The following is a 20,342-nucleotide window of genomic DNA, read 5'->3' on the forward strand; positions in this document are numbered from 1 at the left end:
CAAACCTTGATGGGCGGGTGAAATTTTAGGGCAAATATTAAAATGTGCTAAAAAAGGGCAAAAAGAAGAGAAAAAATAAAAAGCCAAGATAAATGACCTCCATAGAGTTGTCTGCTGCACTGATGCTTCAGTTTTTGTAAACAGATTCCTACTAGATTGAGGTCAGGGAATATGAAATAGAATGTACTGTACTGTTTTTTTAGGCTTGTAATTCACTCCACAGTTATTTTATCAGTTTTTTTTAACACAAAAGTAGTCAACATCAATTAGATGTGAAAAAGATATACCATGTTGATCCAGAGGTGCCGCATATATATGTAATAGCATCTAAAATGCCTTCTTTTGCAAGTTCAGCAAGGACCCCAAGAAGACCGACCATGGCACGAAGTCCACCACCCGATCCCATAATGGCAATTACAGGAGGCTCTTCATCCTACAATACATCAAAATGGGATTATTAAAATATATACTACGGAAAAACATTTATCTTTATTCCAGTAAATCTATTAAATCTAAATCTATTTGTCATTTTAAACGTCACATGTTAATTACAGAATGTAATTTAAAGAATATAACCGGAAAACTAACAGCATATTTACCTCTCGTATATTAATATTTAATTTTTGAAGGGCTTCTCGCACTTTTTTCTGCCTTGCTTTAATGGATAACAGTTCCCCTTCTGACCTTAAAGGAGAATCACGAAAAAGCATAATGAAAATATGTAGTATTACAACAAAGCTCACGTAATAGACAAATACAGTATCAATTTTCCAAATAAAGGTGACATAACTAGATGAATCCCAGCAAATCACATCTTTCTTATTTAACTATAATTTCAATGCCTGCTTATGACATTGGTGCTTCAATGTCATGATGTCGTGCCTGGTGCAATTTAACAGTGGCCTAGAAGAACATCATTTTTGCTTACTTCCTAAAAATATATTAAAGGGGTTTTTCTTACGAACTAAAGTTAGGCCCTATACACAGGATAGGGCCTAACTTGCTGATCAGTGCAGGTCTGAGTGCTGAGACCCCCACAGATCACAAAAACAAGGGGTCCGTCTGACCTCTCGTCACTCCGTCAGATTAATGGAGCAGACAGCCGCACATGACCGTTCTGCTCCATTAATCTCCATGGAACCGACGAAGATCGCCACACGCGGCGCTTAACTATTTCCGTCAGCTTCATAGAGATCAATGGAGCAGAATGGTTATGTGCGGCCGTCTGCTCGATTAGTCTGATGGAGCGACAAGAGGCCCGACGTAACTAAGCGGGACCCTATTTTTTGTGATCTGTTGGGTCTCAGCACTCCCAAGACCTCCACTGATCAGCAAGTTAGGCCCTATCCCATGGATAGGGCCTAACTTCTGCTCGTGGGAAAACCCCTTTAACCTCTCAGACACAAGACCATGTGTTAACTGTATGGACACACTGCAGTCCCAACTCACAGCATCCTTAGAGGTCTATTATACCCAGCCACCAAAGAAAAGGCAGGTACTTTCTTAGACCTAACCTAAGGCGTGGTCACTTGCTTCCTATGGAGAGGGGAGCAGCACTCAGCCCCCCCTTCTCCACCCTGGTTCTGATTCAGATGGAGCAAGATGGGCCGTCTGCATGAGACCTAACAAAAACTAGGGGTAAAGTTATTATATTTCCATTGTAAACTCCCCACTTTCAAAAATCAGAAACTTTTAAAATGATCTTTGTACAGAGGTGTATGAGGGCTTGTCTTCTATTAAATAAATTGTAATTCCTAGTGACAATTAATGTCCTATGCTGTGTAGTGGAAAGCTTTAAAAAAAATTCCAAGTGTGGTAAAGTTGGTGAAAAAATTAGATTTTCTCATGGGCTCTGTTTTTATGGCTTTTATTGCACTCCAAATGTCACATATTTATTCTTTGGATTAGACAGAAAATAAAAACCATTTGCCCCAAAAAATGTCTTTGCTTCATCATACTTTAACGCTAATAACTTTTTCATACTACAGTGTGCAGACCTGTGCGTAGAGAAAAGGTGCAAGTCTTTTCATAACTGATGAAAATAATGGATGACATAACAGAGATGTGAACTGGACCCTTACTTCTTCCACAAACCCTATCCACCTTCCCAGGCCTCAAAATTTGCTTAGTAGATAAAAAGTATTTTTCTAACAATCAAGACATGACCAAAACATAATAAAAGACAGCTTTGGAGAAGAAAGATGATGACCTGTCAGGTACGGTTCATGATTTTATTAGTAAAATCATGCCGATAGGTTTCATTAAAAGGTATTTTCTACTATTTTGAAATATCTTGTATATCAGAATACGTGGAATATAATATTATTAGCTGTTCCATCATACACACATTTGGCCAGACAAAAAGTCACAAATTTGCAGATGCAACAATTTAGGACATTTTAGACAATAAACTGACATAACTACAATGATGCACCCCCCTACTTTGTAAGGAGCCAATGCTAGATAGCTCCACAGACTGTTATGGCAGCTCAGTAAATTTAAGCAATATCTATGTTCTATATCCGGCGTTCTGACGGCTATGTAGTGAAGTGTCTTCTAGTTTTATCGCTATGTTCCGATAAATCACTGACAGGTCTTCTTTAACAATTAAAAATACTTTTTATAGACTGCAATATTATTCATGAAATAATCCAAGTTGTGGAATACTTACACTGAATCACAGTTATGACAAATGATGTCAATTTGTTTCTAGAGCAAAAAGTGACAAAATTACTATTATTGCATTATAATAAATGTTCTATTTTATATATGGCTATAGACATTACTGTGATATTTAAAATTATTGCTATAAATTATGTGATCCATTCTTTAAAAGTATTTACTATAGTAAACACAGCACACAGGATCATCACAAAGGGCTTTATACATGCCATGTTGCATAGTATATAACCCCCAAAGTCTTGATGTTTTTGATCTTTCTTCTTCTCATTCATTTTATATTGACACTTGGCATCATAAGATGCTCCAAAACTGCATATGTGTATAATTTGAATACAAAACCTAAAATTGTATACAGCTGTACCAATGGATTTAGTTATATACATGTATAGACATACTACCTTTTGTAGAATATATACAATATATATATATATATATATATATATTTGATTTATAAAGTCAAAAGACAACAACAAATCCTTTAAATAAGTATATTGCATATATAGTGATTACTGGGTCACTAGGAACGAGAAGCATAAAATAATTGGCCAACATAGTAAATTATGGCAAAATATTGTTCTATGTTACAAAAAAACCCATAAAACTCATCACATTTCTGTATCAGTTGTACAACTTATCCAGTCATCATATAATATTGTTAAAAAGTCTAAATAATGTAGTTTAATAAATGAAACGGTCACTTACCTCTATGGAGTTCATTGGAGTATTCATTTGAGCCTGTTAGAAAAAGTAGGGCAGCCAAAAAAGCAAAGATTACATAAAAAGGATGCAATAAATGATATAGTCAATACATCCAAAATGTACAGGAACCGAAGTTTGGAATTAATGAGATGAGTGAGCCAATGCCACATGATCAGATACAGCAAGGCTTTTCATGCCTGTCCTTTGTTATTCTAGGAATTGTTCTCACTGGTGACAGAGGCTTTACTTTTTTAAAAGCCCATTCCAGGGAATTACACATTCTAACCAACACCTCCTCCCTGCTCTGGCTTTCTCTTTATGAGCGTTTAATACTTTCAAGTCATCAGAGGGTGTGATAAAAAAAAAAAGAAAAAAATTATAAACTATGAACGATGAGTAAGCAAAAAGGAGTCACACCTAGACTTGTAATGAGATTGATATGTTGGATAGTGCTGCATATGTTACAGAACACCAGTGTAAATGTAAACAACCTAACAATTTTAAAAAATATGTTACCGTATATATTTGAGTATAAGTCGACCCAAGTATAAGCCGAGGTTCCTAATTTTGCCACAAATAACTGGGCAAACTTATTGGCTTAAGTATAAGCCTAGGGTGGGAAATGCATTGGTAACAACCTCCTCCAGTAATAAAATGCACCATGCAGCCAGCAACACCCCTACTGATGAAATGCCCCTTGCCGCCAGCCCTCCACTGATGAAATGCCCCATGCAGCGACCCCCCCCGTTATGAAATGCCCCATGAAGCCAGCCCCCTGTTATGAAATGCCCCATGCAGCGACCCCCCTGTTATGAAATGCCCCATGCAGCCAGCCGCCCCAGTTATCAAATGCCACATGCAGCCAGGATCCCCCCTCTTCCGACACTATGGCGCACATTATGACATTATCAGTGGGGACATATCATAGTGTGCACCGGCGGGCAGAGCACATGGACGCATCTCTGCCTGCAGTTACAGCAGAGAGAAGAAAGAAGAGGAGCCCCAGGGAGCATCGGTGAGCTGTGCCGAGCATCAGGAGCGCCGGAGGGTGAGTATGTAAGTTTATTTTTTTAATAAACTTGTGTATAAGCCGAGGTGAGGTTTTTCAGCACATTTTTTGTGCTGAAAAACTCAGCTTATACATAACCTAGTTGTGTAGGTTTTAAATGCTTATGGCTTACTAATACTAATATGACTTTATTTCCCAATTCAGCACTGAAAATTTCACTTATATTGGGGCACTTGCTGCATAGAATTTTAAGATCAGAGGTCATTGAAACACTACTTTTAATAAACAATGCAAGACATGGTGCTGTTTACTGATCACATGCGGTTCAGTTAAAATACATATGTGATCAGGCCAAACACTGTTTTAAAAATGAAAAATTTTTCCTGTAAATTTAACAGTGGATATCTCTGGTTCTGTATGACCACAGTCCTACATTCTCCCATTCAATATGAAACCAAATGTGTGTTTCTAGATGCTTTGGTTTAGGAGATGTAACTGTTAAGTTTGACGCTTCTGATGCTTATATATGTGCCATCTGCACAGAGAATGGGTATATAGCCTTATGACAGTTGTGAATGGGTTAAGCTAGTTATGGTTTGGGATATGTCCTATTTGAGTGATAGTGTCCCTTAAAAAAAGCAATGGTACAGCAAGAGTTTTAAAATTGCTTTTGAATTCCAAAAAGAAATGAGCAGGATATTAACACTGTAGGATCTGCAATGCTATTTCTGTCTTCTGGTATGAAACATTTTTGTGATGAGGCCTGTAATTAATACAGTAATATTTACAAGGTGAACACAGCAATTAAATAATGACACTTCGTAAGCTACGAGATATAAGTCATGCCAAACACTTCCACACACCTAGCAACACTTATTACAGCAATAAAGCCTTACCTGCTATGCAAAGAATGGCCCTTGATCTACTTGAGTTTTCTGAATTCTCAGAGCAGATGATCTTTTAGAGCTGTCTCCAGCCAAGGAGAGATCAAGTGCCCACTCTCTTACACTACTTGGTAAATATAGTTATGTAAGTAATGTGATCTGTTGGGATAACATATTTCCAAAATGTATCACTGGACTGTTTAGAGCTTCAGCTAACAAATTCATTTTCTAAATACTGTGGTGCAAGCTCAAAGGGGTTGGCCACTTTACTGCATGTTTTTGTAATGAGTGTTAGTGTACTTGTGTGGGGGGCAGGATATTAGGTAAAATACATACTTGAGTATAAGCCTAGTTTTTCAGCACAAAATTGTGCTCAAAAACCCGAACTCGGCTTATATTCGAGTCAACTAAATAAATAAAGTCAAAACTCACCTTTCTGACGTCACCCGTAGGTCCTCTTCTGTCTGAGACAGTCTGGGACAGAAGAGGACCTACGGGGGACGCCGTAAAAGTGAGTACAGTGTTATTTTTTTTCCTACTAGAGGGGCTGGGCAGGCTGTATGCTACAGGGGCTGGGCAGGCTGTATGCTACAGGGGCTGGGCAGGCTGTATGCTACAGGGGCTGGACAGGCTGTATGCTACAGGGGCTGGACAGGCTGTATACTACAGGGGCTGGGCAGGCTGTATGCTACAGGGGCTGGGCAGGCTGTATGCTACAGGGGCTGGACAGGCTGTATACTACAGGGGCTGGGCAGGCTGTATGCTACAGGGGCTGGACACGCTGTATGCTACAGGGGCTGGACAGGCTGTATGCTACAGGGGCTGGGCAGGCTGTATACTACAGGGGCTGGGCAGGCTGTATGCTACAGGGGCTGGACAGGCTGTATACTACAGGGGCTGGGCAGGCTGTATGCTACAGGGGCTGGGCAGGCTGTATGCTACAGGGGCTGGACAGGCTGTATGCTACAGGGGCTGGGCAGGCTGTATGCTACAGGGGCTGGGCAGGCTGTATGCTACAGGGGCTGGACAGGCTGTATACTACAGGGGCTGGGCAGGCTGTATGCTACAGGGGCTGGGCAGGCTGTATGCTACAGGGGCTGGCAGACTATATACTGGGAGGCTGTGACCAATAAATTTCCTATACTCGAGTCAATAGGTTTTCCCAGTTTTCCCAGTCTCGGCTTATACTCGGGTCGGCATATATTCGAGCATATACGGTAATTTACCGATATGCATCTATTCAAAGTTCTGAACCAGTTTTTTGATATGTAAATCAGAGCCTCCTGTCTCTTACATCATCAGCCAGACATTCCTCACAGAAATCCCAGAGGTGGAGATCGCCAGAAGGATCAATTACGCCGTGAAGCTCGATGGATCCTAAAATGTGATGCACAAGGTGTTTTAGGCTTGAAAGACCGTATTAATTTCAGTATTTTGCTATAGTTCCATAGTATTTTTCTGTTTATCTCATCTAGCGATGCATAGAATGTTCCAGGTTTGTTTGATTATAATGACCAGAATTGTCAAGTTGTAGCTCCAGAATATTGTCTTGTTTATGATGCTTAATCATGTGATCATATCTCTTTTCATTGGTGTTGGTAGTAGTATTTTTTTTCCCATATACGCATGTGGCTATGATTGCAATGCATTGTTTTTATCTATCCATGGCAACCTTCCCGGAGGAGCGCTTAAATGCACATGCCGCCGGAGGGTGAAATCAGAGGCTAGAGAAAGTGAGAACCGGCCAGTACCCCTTGCCGCACGCTGACGTCCTGTACTCACAATATGAACCTATTAAAGTTTTGAAGAGCCATTATGGCGAGTGCCAGATCTTTTTTCTACTATGTCTGCTTGACTTCGGAGTTATAATATTGCTTAGAACGCATGGCTTTTTGCTATTGTTGCAGGGACCGTCCAGAGCCCCACAGACTGACCCCAGGTGTTAGTACATACGTTCACTCCTCTCAGAACCTAGGGCGAAGGGAGATGCGGTTCGTTACCACTTCTCCCTTTTCTCCAAGCGTGATGCACGGAGGAGCAGGCTCCATAGACTCGCCGGTCACGTGACCGCCGGGTCAAAAGGGGCTAAACAGAGCTGCTGGGTCTCATTAGACCTAGTCCAACTCTGATTAGAATCTGCAGTGACAAGTGGTCATTTCCCAATGTAACTGAGGCTCTTACAGATGCCTCAGTTACAGGGGAAAACTTGTAAAACAAAAAGTATAAAGTAAAATTAGAAAAAAAAGTGAAAATGTCGTCCGGGGATCTTTTATGACCTAATGGGTGACAAATAAAATAAAAACACACACAAAAATTATTAATAAAGATTCATAAAAAATACAATGACATTTCTTAAAAAAACCCAAAAAACTACACTACAAAAAACACCACCAAAGTCGCCCCGTTTGCCCGAGACTACCGAGACTATACTTATTATATATCAAAACAACTGAAACAAAATAGGGAATTCGTTAATAATGTTAATTTGTAATGCGTTTCAAAACGAAACCAAAACGCACAGTGTAACCACGCCCTTTCGCATCAATCGCCATAGAAAAGATAGAGCTCAGTCCTGAGTCCATTTCATGCGCATTTTCTGCGCGTGAAAAACGCATTGAAATTGCATTGAAATTGCATCAAAAACGTGCGTGAAAAACTGAGACACTGAACAAACTCTGACTGAAAACTGATTGCACTCTGATGCAAAATGTGCGTTTTTCACTGACCAAACCCTGATCGCACCCTGATCAAACTCTGACGTGATCTGCAACGCAAGTGTGGAAGGGGCCTTATATTCATTAATAGACGATCAAGGTAGAAACCAGGAGAAACCATTGCATCAGCCTCTCCCTCCATATTTCTTGCCCACACCACCTGCTGGAGACCTGCCAGGCTGTATGTCAGCCCTCTGGTCCCCATACCAAGCACCATGACCACAGCATGCCCTAGGCCAATAGCCAGCCTCTAAGGCAGTGATGGGGAACCTTTTAGAGACAGAGTGCCCGAACTACAACCAAAATCCCCTTATTTACCGTTAAGTGCCAATGTGGCATTTTAAGCAGTAACTTATTGCTACCTGTTCTTCCACTTCTTTCACTTCTTTCAATTGTATGGGTCGCCTAAGGCCTCCAATACAGTAGAAAGAAGGAGGGCAAATTGAGACTTTCATTATAGTTTCTCTCCAAGTTACCTGGAACAGCAGGAAGATTTGATAGATTTGGTCCTGTTTGGTGAACGCTGTCCTGGGCTGATGTCCTGAGTGCCCACAGAAAGGGCTCTGAGTGCCACCTCTGGCACCCGTGCCATAGGTTCGCCATCACTGCTCTAAGGTATCCTGGGCCCCGGCTTCCTCCATGCCCCCAAGAAACGGCTAGACCAATTCTCATCCTGACAAGGGCTCACCACACAGGAAACCTTGCACTTGTACGGTGAGCCATACACCCTGGCGCCTGGCGCCTGTGAACTTCGCATGCGCGGAGTCTCTGCACACTTCAGTTAGGTAACGTTCAGGTACACAGACTTCGCGAGCCGACGTCACAATGAGAATTGGCAGAAAGTGGGAGGGGAAATAAATGAATGCAAAGTTATGCAAATGAGGAGGCGAGCACTGAAATTTGAAATGCGGCATCACTGCAGGACTTGGCAAGGATTTTTGGCAGGGAGCCAGGTACTCTTTATAATTATGGGACATATTATGGGAATGGAGGGGAGCAGAGCTGTCAATCAGGGTGTCATGTAGTGTACTCTGCAAGGCCTATTCAGACCTGTCACCAGTAAAATTCTGACTTCTGGTGACAGGTTCCCTTCAATTAGGCAAATCTCTCTGCAGCTGGAGAAATGTGTTTTGAAACACATGCGTTAGACACGACGTGTGACTGCACCCTTACACTTGCACCATTTGTGTTTGCTGCTCAGGAGGGGTTTGCCCGATCACAGATGCATTTACGCTGGACTGCTTGTAATCAAAAACAAGCACCAGAGGAGACATTTATCCTAGTTATTTCCACCTGTTTGTGTTTTTTTCCTAGCTGTATTTATCAGATTGTTTTTTTGATATTAGATCCCATTCTTTTTTTCTTGTGACTGTCAAATGTTACAGAATTCTCTCTACTGTAAAATGTCACAATGAAGTCTTCCGAACACAAGGAAAATTAAAACAAGAGTCAGATGTAAGAAACAAATCCATCATTCTGCACAGTTACATAAAATGACAATGCTACAAACAGTCCAGACTCAATACACAAATCTTGACAAAATGGTAAAATTAAAATAAATATATATATATATGAAAAAATAGTAAAAAAAGGAAAAGTTTAAATTATCCCCTTTCCCTAGATCACATATAAAAGTAAATAAACAATAAGAATCATAAACTGTGACCAAAATGTCAGATTTTTCAATATATAATAAAGATTATTCCTGTAAGCGTTTAATCCCGTAACCGAAAATAGCGCCCAAAGTCTAAAGTGCCACTTTTTTGCCATTTTGAAAAATAAAAAAAATTCTGTAAAAAGTGATCAAAAGGCTTTACAGTCCTCAAAATGGTAGCATTAAAAATGTTATCAAAATTTGCAAAACATGACACCACCTACAGTACACTGAAGTTTGAAAAAGTTATTACCGCCACAACATGGCAAAAAGAAGAATTTTTTTTGTACAGGAGGTTGATTTTTCTAAATGTATGAAAACATTATAAAACTTATATAAATTTTGGTATTCCCGTGATTGTACCAACCCAAAGAATAACGTAGACATGTCATTTAGGGTGCACAGTGAAAGCATTAAAATCCAAGCCCACAAGAAAATAGTGTAAATGCATTTTTTCACCAATTTAACTGCATTTGGAATTTTTTCCTGCTTTCCAGTACATGGCATGGAATATTAACCCCTTCACGCTCTGCGACGGATATATCTGCCACAGAGCTATGAAGGGTGTATGAAGAGGGCTCACTTGCTGTTTAAATGCAAGACATCGGGGCCTGGTTATCCCGTTATAACACACAGTTCTGATTACTCTCTGTAATACTAACAAGCTGTGCACCTGTATCTATCCATATCACCCATCAGATTAACAGTTCTCACAATGCTTGATGTCCTGCAGAAATGTTTAGCCATGTGACACTGGCTAAAAAGTGGATTGCAATTCTGCTGGCCCACTACCAGGGGCGACCACGACCGGGCCCATAGGAAATGGAGGGTGACTGAGTGTTTATACTCATAACTCACAGCTGTCCCAGATTTGGTGGGACAGTCCTGGTTTTTCACCTTGTCCCGCCAGATATTCCCTCCAGGTCCCGCACAGGCTGGGGTTGTCACGCCTCTACTTTTAAAGCCAGAATTTGTTGTCCTGAATGAATTCTACAGACATCGAGCAGGGAATCCTTTTCGGCAGGGGCGCAGAGCAGGGACCTCGTCATCAGGGAGATATCACCATTTGTCCATATATGGTGTCTACATCTCCAGGTCTTCCCCAGAGCAGACATTGGGCAGGCAATCCTTTGTGTAAATGTGTCGATTAACGGCAGAGCAGACATCGGGTTAGCCGCAGAGCAGGGAAAACGTCATCAGGGACCATCTGTCCATATATGGTCTCCACATCTCACAGGGCTTCCCCAGAAACAGGGTCTCTATTTAATTCAATGAAATAAATTGAACCTGGGATTTGAACCCACAACCTCCACACTCCACCTGCCATACATATAGAGAGCCTCTATCCCCTAGGCAATGGTCTTAGTGATCATCGATGGGAGGATTTTGTGTAACTAAGAGCTTCACTGTTAAACTGAACAACTGAATATACTGGTATATGGAGAGGGATCTTCTCAGAGATTATTTTTATTATGGAGATTATAATATTTTAGACAAATAATACAGTTAAATCAAATGAATAAAATGTATAAGACAAAAAATAAGGGCTCATTCAGACAGGCAATGTTGCTGCTTATCTGCAAAAAATGCAGACATGATGTCTGTGATCAGTCCATACACCATCCGTACACCATCCGTTTTTTTCACATATGGAAAAAAGCTGATGGGTTTCTAATCTACTAATAATCATCTCCATAATAATAATCATCTCCTTAAAAATAATTGCTGAGAAGATCTCTCTCTATATAGCACTGCATAGAGTCTGTGTCACAGTGTAACAGTGAAGCTCTTAGTTACACAAAATCCTCCCATAGACAACCACTAAGCTCATACCCTAGTGGGTAGAGACTCTGTCCTGTGTCTCTATGGCAGGTGGAGTGTGGAGGTTGTGGCTTTAAGGCCCCTTCCACACGTGCGTTGCATATCACGTCAGAGTTTGATCAGGGTGCGATCAGGGTTTGGTCAGTTAAAAAACGCACATTTTGCATCAGAGTTCAATCAGTTTTCAGTCAGAGTTTGTTCAGTGACTCAGTTTTTCACACGCGTTTTTGATGCAATTTCAATGCAATTTCAATGCGCAGAAAATGCGCGTGAAATGGACTCAGGACTGAGCTCTATCTTTTCTATGGCAATTGATGCGTGAAAAACACATTGCACTTGCATGTGTCTCAGAGTGCAATGCGTTTTTGATGCATCTCCATAGACTTGTTTGCTGCGTTTTTCACGCGCGTGACTTGCAAAAGTAGAACATGTTGAGATTTAAACACGCGTTAAAAAAACGTGCGTGTGTGCGTAAAAAAAAATGCAAGTCTGAAAAGACCCGTTGGTTACAATGGGTCAGAGTGCAATGCAAGTTCTGCGCGTCAAAAGCACGCGCAGAAAACGCATGTGAAAAACGCAAGTGTGAAAGGGGCCTTAATGACGGACTCAGCAAAAATGTATGTAATTGAATTCAATTAAATTGAAAAGAGACCTTGTGTCTGGGAGGTGTAGAGATCCATATATGGACAGATGGTGATATCTCTCTGATGACGTAAAAAGCAGTGGGTGGAATTGTTTTCTTTATAACTAAATGTCCTTCCTAGTGCCAGTATTAAATATTCCATACCTTGTACTGGGAAGCTGAAAAAAAATCCAAATGTGGAAAGTTTTACAAAACAGCCCCACAATTTTCTTTTCTGTCATGTTTTTACGGCTTTTACTGTGTGCTCCAGATGACAGCTCCCCTTTATTCTTTGAGTCAGGACAATCAAGGGGATGCCAAATTCAGACAGGTTTTGTTATGTTTTAGTGAATCTTTTCTGAGATAACTTAACAATAACTTTTTTATACTTTTCTGTAAGTAGCTGTAAGTGTCATTTTTGTGGTACTCGATGACGTTTACATTAATACTATTTTGGGGACTATATGATCTTTTGATCTCTTTATATTCAAATTTTTATGTGTTGCAAAATGGAATAAAATGGGGTTTCCAACATTTGGTTGCCAACTGAAAAATCCATTTTAAAATATTGATGTATTAGGACTTTTGGGGAATATAATGGAAGGACTCCCTGTCTGCCGGCTGAACTGCTGTGCTCACCAAGTAATTACACACAGTGGCTAGGGCGTGATTGGGGGTGTGGCTTAAGGGGATTGCCACAGCATGTCCCTCTTTGTCTTCCAGAAATATTGGGAGGTATGGTGTATACTGTATGTGAATCTCTGACTATGTATACTGTATGTGAGTGACTGTGTATACTGTATGTGAATGACAGTGTCTGTATACTGTATGAGAATGACTGTGTATACTGTTGAGAGTGACTGTATACAGTATGTGAATGACTGTGTATACTGTATGAGAATGACTGTGTTTACTGTATGAGAGTGACTGTATACAGTATGTGAATGACTTACTGTGTATACTATGAGAGTGACTGTGTATACTCTATGAGAATGACTGTTTGTAAACTGTATGAGGCTGACTGTGTATACTGTATGTAAATCACTAAGTCTGTATACTGTGTAATAATGACTGTATATACTGTATGTGAATGACCCTGTATACTGTGTTTGAATGGCATTGTATACTGTATGAGAATGACTTAGTACACTGTATGAGAATGTTTGTATACTGTATGTGAATGACTGTATATGCTCTATGAAAGTGGTGGCGAACCTATGGCACTTTGTTTACTGTATGTGCATAAACTATGTCTGTACACTGTATGCAAATGACTGTGTATACTGTATGTGAATGACTGTGTATACTGTATGAGAATGACTGTGTCTGTACACTGTATGCAAATGACATTGTATAGCATATGTGAATGACTGTGTCTGTTTACTGTATGTGAATGATTCTGTATACTGTATTACAATGACTGTGTATACTGTATGTGAATGATTCTGTATACTGTATGTTAATGATTGTGTATACTGTATGTGAATGACTATATTCTGTATGTGATTGTCTCTGTACTGTATGTGAATGACTATGTACTGTAAGAGAATGACTATGTATACTGTATGAGAATAACTGTTTATACTGTATGTGAATGCCTGTGTATACAGTATGTGAATGACTGACTGTGTATACTGTATGAGAGTGACTGTGTATTCTGTATGTGAATGACTGTGCATACTCTATGAGAATGACTGTGTCTGTATACTGTATGTGCACCAACGTCTGTAAACTGTATGTGCACCAGTGTCTGTATACTGTATTAACAACACCCTGTTTTCATTTTATACATTCCTAGGAGGAATTATACTGTATAAGGCTATATTCACACTAACGTTTGCCAGCCGAACCGCATACGGCAGGCACCCGTTGGCACTGGGGAGAGGAGGAGGGGTGTGCGCCCCTCAACCAGCCCTTTCCATAGAGAAACATGGGGCGCGGTGCCGTATTCCGGAGAAAGATAGGACATGTCCTATCTTTCTCCCGGCTACGGAATGGTACGGTGCCGCACGTTTGCGCCCATTGCCATCTGCCATATATACGTCCCAGTGTGAATGCAGCCTAAGAATGATTGTGTACATATACTGTATGTGAATGACTATGTATACTGCATAAGAGTGACTGTATATACTGTATGAGAATGACTGTGTATAGTGTATGTGAATGACTGTATATACTGTATGAGAATGACTGTGTATAGTGTATGTGAATGACTGTATATACTGTATGAGAATGACTGTGTATAGTGTATGTGAATGACTGTGTGTACTGTATGACAATGACTGTCTGTATACTGTATTGGAATACCTGTGTATACTATATGTGAATGACTGTGTATACTGTATGTGAATGACTGTATACTATATTAGAGTGACTGTGTATTCTGTATGTGAATGACAGTGTCTGTATACTGTATGAGAATGACGGTGTATAATGTATGAAAGTGACTGTGTAAACTGTATGAGAATAAATCTGCATACTGTATGTCAATGACTGACTGTGTATATTTTGGAGGGTTGGGATTCAAGAGTTCTCCTTACAGAGACTTACAGAGAGGCAACAATGTAGGTGCGTGGAGTCTTATAGCCATGGATGCTCCACTTGGGGGATTCTGGGAAAATATGCAACTCCCTTGACATTAAGCATGACCTAAGGGAGGCCTTATGACATGATGCGGGATTATCTGTTCCTTCTGGTTTGGTTGTAATCCCGCATCATGTCATAAGGCCTCTTGTAGGTGATGCTTGATGTAAAGGGAGCTGCTTGCAGATGGTGCTCTGGAGTGGTCACACATTGCCGGGGGATGGAAGCTTACACTATTCCCTCCATGCAGAGCCCTGCGCTGCCTCTCTTCTCTCCATGTATGTGTCCTGTTCTGCGGCTTCTGGACAGACACTGATAACAGGTGTCCTCCTGATTTAAAGCTAGACGCTATTTATTTTCACCCATCAGTATATTCCAACCTCTACATCCCCCCTCCTCCATGTGCTCCTTGATCTGGCCCTGTCCTCCTGCTCCTTACATGCCTGCATTCCTTGAGCATCTATGGGCTGGCATCTAAAAGTTAACCATTTAGTGTAAACAAACAACAGAATACTGGCGCGGACTGCATATAAATACATGTGTAGATTGGTGCACGTGTATTTGTGTAGTGTTTGTACTAGTATTGTGTTGTGGCTGCATTGTGGGGCACGACCATTAAACTGAGTTCAACAGAAAAAAACTGGGGCACTTAGTTTAAGCACTTTGGGCACCCACAGCGTGCATTAGATTTGGTCTTCATGAATCAGAAGCACTCTGCACAATAACTATTAGTAAATGTGGGCCAATGTGTGCCCTACTTGACATTTTTTTATTTTTTTTATTTTAAAGAGTAACAGAGGTTAATTTGCTGCATGGAGTGTAAGTTTGCAATTGTTATATATTCCTCTACAGCGGCCATCTTGGACCAAGAAAACCAAACAGCCGCCATTTTAGTATTAGCCGGGGTTCATGCTAACCACTGTCCAGCTAAAGTCACTATTCAAACTTCATCCAGTGTGAAAGTGTTCACTGTTTTCTTTCTTCTCTCTATTTGAAGGCCATGTTATGACTTAACAGAGCTAACACAAGGCCAGTTAGTCTGAGCAACAGGGAATAGTTTACACTTCATTAACCTTTTCCCGAGAATGTGCTGGTAAATTCATTATGGCCAATAGCATTACAGTATTCTATCTGCTTGTCACGCCCCTTTGATTATGATGTTTCGGTCTTTTATATATGCAACTGCACACTAATAAACGGGGAAGATTTTCTACATATACTAGAGACTGATGTGTCTAGGTTTGTTCTCCTCCTGGTACCAGGGAGCCATTTTTGGCTGTAAAAGAGTTAATTTGAAAGTCACCTTTACAACTGAAGTAAGGGCGGTTAAGCCCTAGATAAAAATCTCTAACATGTTCACACACAGTTTCTAAAATGCGTTTTGAAATGCAATTCGGAGAATGTATAGAAGAGCTTGCCCCGATCAAAGATGGTTTCTCCTGAAACGGTTGCTATCGGCAACAACAATCTGTTTTGCATCTATAGAACAAGGAAAGAAAGCAATACCAACTATAGTTGTTGTTTACTATATGCATTGTTTAAAATTTCATACTCCTCCTTGGCTAAAAAATACTCTTCAAAAATGGTATTATTACCCTTCTGGAAAAATGTTAGTGTGACCTCTGAGTGAGTCTGTGGATTTAGTTGTATTCTCTGTGCTGAGCTACTATAATGTCACTGTAGTATATTAGTCTTTGGATATACTGCAGATATATTTGGTTATGGTATTTTTCAGTCTTTCTGTAGTAAAGGTGTAGAAGTATTATTTGGGTGACATTGTCCTTTGCAAGGTGCTTTTCAATACCCCTATTATTAGTCACTGCAAATATTAGGTACTGTAAATTACTTATTATTACAATGACAGTGTTGATCTTTTTGTTGAAATAATGGTCATAACTGTTGGGTCGTAACAGGAATTTTTCCGCTTGGGCCCCACTAGGAATTTTTCCCCAGGGCCCAGAGGACTCTAGTTACTTCACTGCCCACTACCACATCATTCTTCTACGGACTGTAGGCGGTGGACAGCTTTTTTATCAGGTTTTTCAAGTTTTTTGTTGAAGTGTTTGAAACAAAAACAATTATAAATTGAGTTGAGATAAAGTACAGATAGAAATTCTCTTTTCTGAAGCAATTACATTTTTTAGCTTGATAACTACATTAAAAAGTGGAACAAAACAATTTTCTGCCACCATAAATGTAGGACAAGAAGAGGAAGAATCAATTGAATTAGAGCTGCTATCCACAGATAGTATGATGCTTACTGTTTTCAGCAGGAGATCCAGATCAGTGAGTCAGACTGTTTTTTCTTCCAGAAACAAGGTTGACGTCAGTGGAGCAGACTCTTGAGAGCAGTGTTGAATGAGGAGAGAAGAACTCTGTGGAGGGAGGTAGCTACATATACATATCAGAGAAGGCTGATAGCTCCCTCCCTTCTTCCAGCCTGATTCTGCCTCCTGGATAAAAGACACGCCTGACTCTCTTATACCATCTAAAAAGATTGGTTGTTGCATTATGAGCATAAGGAAAAATAAATAATTGTAGGGTATCGATAGTGTTATCATTCACTTATTGAGTATCAATCACTTACAAGAAAAAAGCCGCCTTCTGGGAGAATATATACTCCTGTAATAGGAACTTTTATTTATTAGAATGACCCAAAATACATTACAAAAGAAAAACTGACCATTGTCAGAGAGTGTGTAGCTTGGTACATAGCATCCTCCACCCCTCCGAAAATGTTACTTGTGTTAATCCTGATAGGGAACTGCTCGGAAGGGCTATAATAACTGTAAGCAGTGAGCCAAAGGGTAAATCCCCTTCCAAGCTGTCCATACCTAAATGCCCAGCCTAACCTAAGCAGTAGGTGACAACTGGTCAACGTTCCTTACCTGCACCAAAGTGTAAACACGGAGACTAGACAAATTCCAGACACTCAGAAATAATAATTCCCTTACCATGCTGTACATACCTAATCCCCTGGCCTCGTAGGTGACAACTGGTAAACATTCCATTCCTGTGCCAAAGTGGAAACACATAGACAAAGACTGGACAGGTCAGAATCAAGAGGACACTTGAGTGTTGCATCGTTAGGTAAAATGGATGGTAAGAAAACAAGGAATTAAAAAAACAGTAGTCAAAATAAATCCTAGTAAGCTCCTAAACGACTTATAGCAAGCACAGCGGAAATGGCAGGCAAACCTTATATGATTATATATTTGCAGTAATGTAGACGCCCGCTCAAACATGCTCTGCCACCAAAAGAGTCCTTGTGGTGCACGGTAAGCTCAAGGATTGTTCATGAAATTAATAAATAAATGAAAAAAATAACATCTGGCACTTCCTCAGGGACTTTTTTCCATGAAAAATCCTTGTAAACACGTGTAAATCAATCAACGTGTTTGGGCTGAAGCCTTAGGCCTGATCTAACATAAGATGGAACTACCACTCTATTTAAAATAACCTGCCCCTTCCACCTGACTGGTGGGGGCATGGACAACCTGCGATAGTTAAAACCAACTTTATACTACACTGACAAAAGAACAAGTACCATATGCTTCTCCTATTTCCATCTGCCATTCCCTGAACCTAATTTTTTTTTTTTATGTTTACTAAAAAAAAGTACGGGGGCTAAAACTGGGGGCAGCAAGGGGGGGGGGGTAACTAGAACTGAAGGCATCAGAGGGGGAAAAGAAATGGGGGCAGCAAAGGGCAGACTAGAACTGGGGGGCAGCAGGCGGGAACTATAATTGGGGGCAGGATGGGGGAGCTAAAACTGGGGGTAGGCAGGGGGTAACTAGGACTGGAGGCAGCAGGGGGATAAGAAATAAGGTCAGCATGGGGGAACTAGAACTGGGGGCAGGATGGGGGGGCTTGAACTGGGGGCAGCATGGAGGAACTAGAACTGGTGGCAGGACGGGGGTCTAGAAATGGGGGCAGCAGGGGGGGACTAGAACTGGGATAAGCAGGGGAGAGACTAGAACTGGGGGCAGGAGGAAAACTAGAACTGGGGGGCAGGAGCAAGGGAGAACTGGAACTGGGGGCAGGAGGGAGGGGGAAGTAGAACTGGGGGCAGTATTATACTATTTATATTCTTGTACATAGGGGGAGGGTATTCGAGTAGTTATAGTCTTGTACATAGGAGCAGTATTATAGTAGTTATATTCTTGTACCTATATAATACTGCCCCCAATGTACAAAAATAGCCCCCAGATGATTGCTTGTTCATGTCCCATGGTGGAACTAGTAAAAAAGTAAAAAAAAATGTTATTCAATAAAAAATAAAGTAATAACTCAATAAAATTGCCTATAAGCCCAATAACATATAAAGAGACATATAACGCTAAAAAAGTCTAAAGCATGACACAAACCCCACATATATAGTATCACCACATCTGTAACAACCCGTAGAATAAAAGTAAATAATTGTTGAACCAGCATGATTAAAGCTGTTCAAAACTGTTGAAAACCTGCCAAAAATTATGATTTTTACCTATGCAATCCCTCAAAAAATGCAATAAAAAGTGATCAAAAAAACATATGTACTCCAAAATAATGCTGTTGCAAAGTAAACATGTCCCGCAAATAACAAACCATGATCCAGCTCCATAGCCAAAAAAGTAAAAATATTATGTCACTTGTAAGACGACGATGCAAAAATGATAGATTTTTTCCCACATTAGGGTTTTATTTGTCAAATTTAGTAAAACGGTAGAAAAAATGTTCATGTTCATGGTATCCCCATAATCGTATCGATCCAAAGAACAAAGATAACATTATTATTAGGCTATACGGTAAACACCAAAAAAAAAAGTTAAAAAATCCAGTACAGAATTTATGCTTTTCTACTCCTTCCCTAAAAAAAAAGTTCCTAAATTTTCAACAATAGCGGATACCAAAATGGTAACACTGGAAAAAGCATTTCATCCCGCCAAAAAAAAATGCCATCACATGGCCCCAATAATGATAAAAAAGCTAAAATTTTATAGCCTACAATAGGGACCAATGGGAAAACTAAAATCCTGGCAGCTGCAGGGCGCTCCTTCCCTTCTGCGCCTCACTGTGTGCCCATAAGACAAGTAACGGCCACATGAGGGGGGTACCTGTACTCAGGAGGAATTGCAGAACAAATTGTATGGTGGTTTTCTATTTTTCTAATTTGGATATGTGTAAATTTTAGGGCTAAATGAACGTACAACCGACAAAATTTTACCATTGTAAATTTCACCTCCATTTTGATTTGATAACTATGAAGATCTCAAGGGGTTAACAATCTTCCTAAAAGCTGTTTCTGATAATTTGAGGGGTGCATATTTGAAAATGGGTTGATTACATAGGGGGTTTTGATGTTAAATATGAAAAATTTAATTCAAAACGGTATTCATCCCCAAAATAGTCAATTCTGAAAATACAGAAAATCGATATTCGATTTGTAAGCCGCGCGGCATCAAAATAAATCATCCAGACATTTCAAAAATTATAAAAATGTAAAGTAAACATATGGGAAATGTTATTCAGCAACTTATTTAGGTGGTAAATCTATCTGCCTGAAAACGCAATAATTTTGAATTTCGAAAAAAGCTAATTTTCAGAAAATTCAGCATTTTTCTTTTTTTTTGTAAATAAATGCAAAACTTATCAGCCAAAATTTACCACTAAAATGACGTACAACATGTGG

At 40.1% G+C, this 20,342-nt stretch overlaps 2 protein-coding genes across 5 annotated transcripts in view; one reads left to right on the plus strand and one right to left on the minus strand.

Annotated features, from left to right (window-relative positions):
• Positions 1-17,054, minus strand: part of PLA2G4C (phospholipase A2 group IVC) — a 38,041-nt gene extending 20,987 nt beyond the window's left edge. Inside the window, exons 1-5 of one of the 4 annotated variants that reach the window (XM_072125835.1) lie at positions 16,930-17,054; positions 3,385-3,417; positions 2,672-2,709; positions 600-684; positions 288-433 (exon numbers count right to left, since the gene is read on the minus strand). In XM_072125835.1, the coding sequence (XP_071981936.1) occupies positions 288-433; positions 600-684; positions 2,672-2,709; positions 3,385-3,411 (296 nt within the window). In that variant the 5' untranslated portion in view covers positions 3,412-3,417; positions 16,930-17,054. Of the gene's footprint in view, positions 1-287; positions 434-599; positions 685-2,671; positions 2,710-3,384; positions 3,439-5,286; positions 5,380-6,568; positions 6,655-16,928 lie in introns of those variants that run through there. The other 3 variants (XM_072125924.1, XM_072125988.1, XM_072125980.1) reach the window with 3 other exon arrangements.
• Positions 1-20,342, plus strand: part of LOC140112923 (olfactory receptor 10A7-like) — a 90,929-nt gene that overhangs the window by 18,130 nt on the left and 52,457 nt on the right. The gene's annotated exons all lie outside the window — the stretch shown is intronic.

Source organism: Engystomops pustulosus, chromosome 1 (genome assembly GCF_040894005.1).
Source record: "Engystomops pustulosus chromosome 1, aEngPut4.maternal, whole genome shotgun sequence".
In the NCBI taxonomy this organism is placed as follows: domain Eukaryota; kingdom Metazoa; phylum Chordata; class Amphibia; order Anura; family Leptodactylidae; genus Engystomops; species Engystomops pustulosus.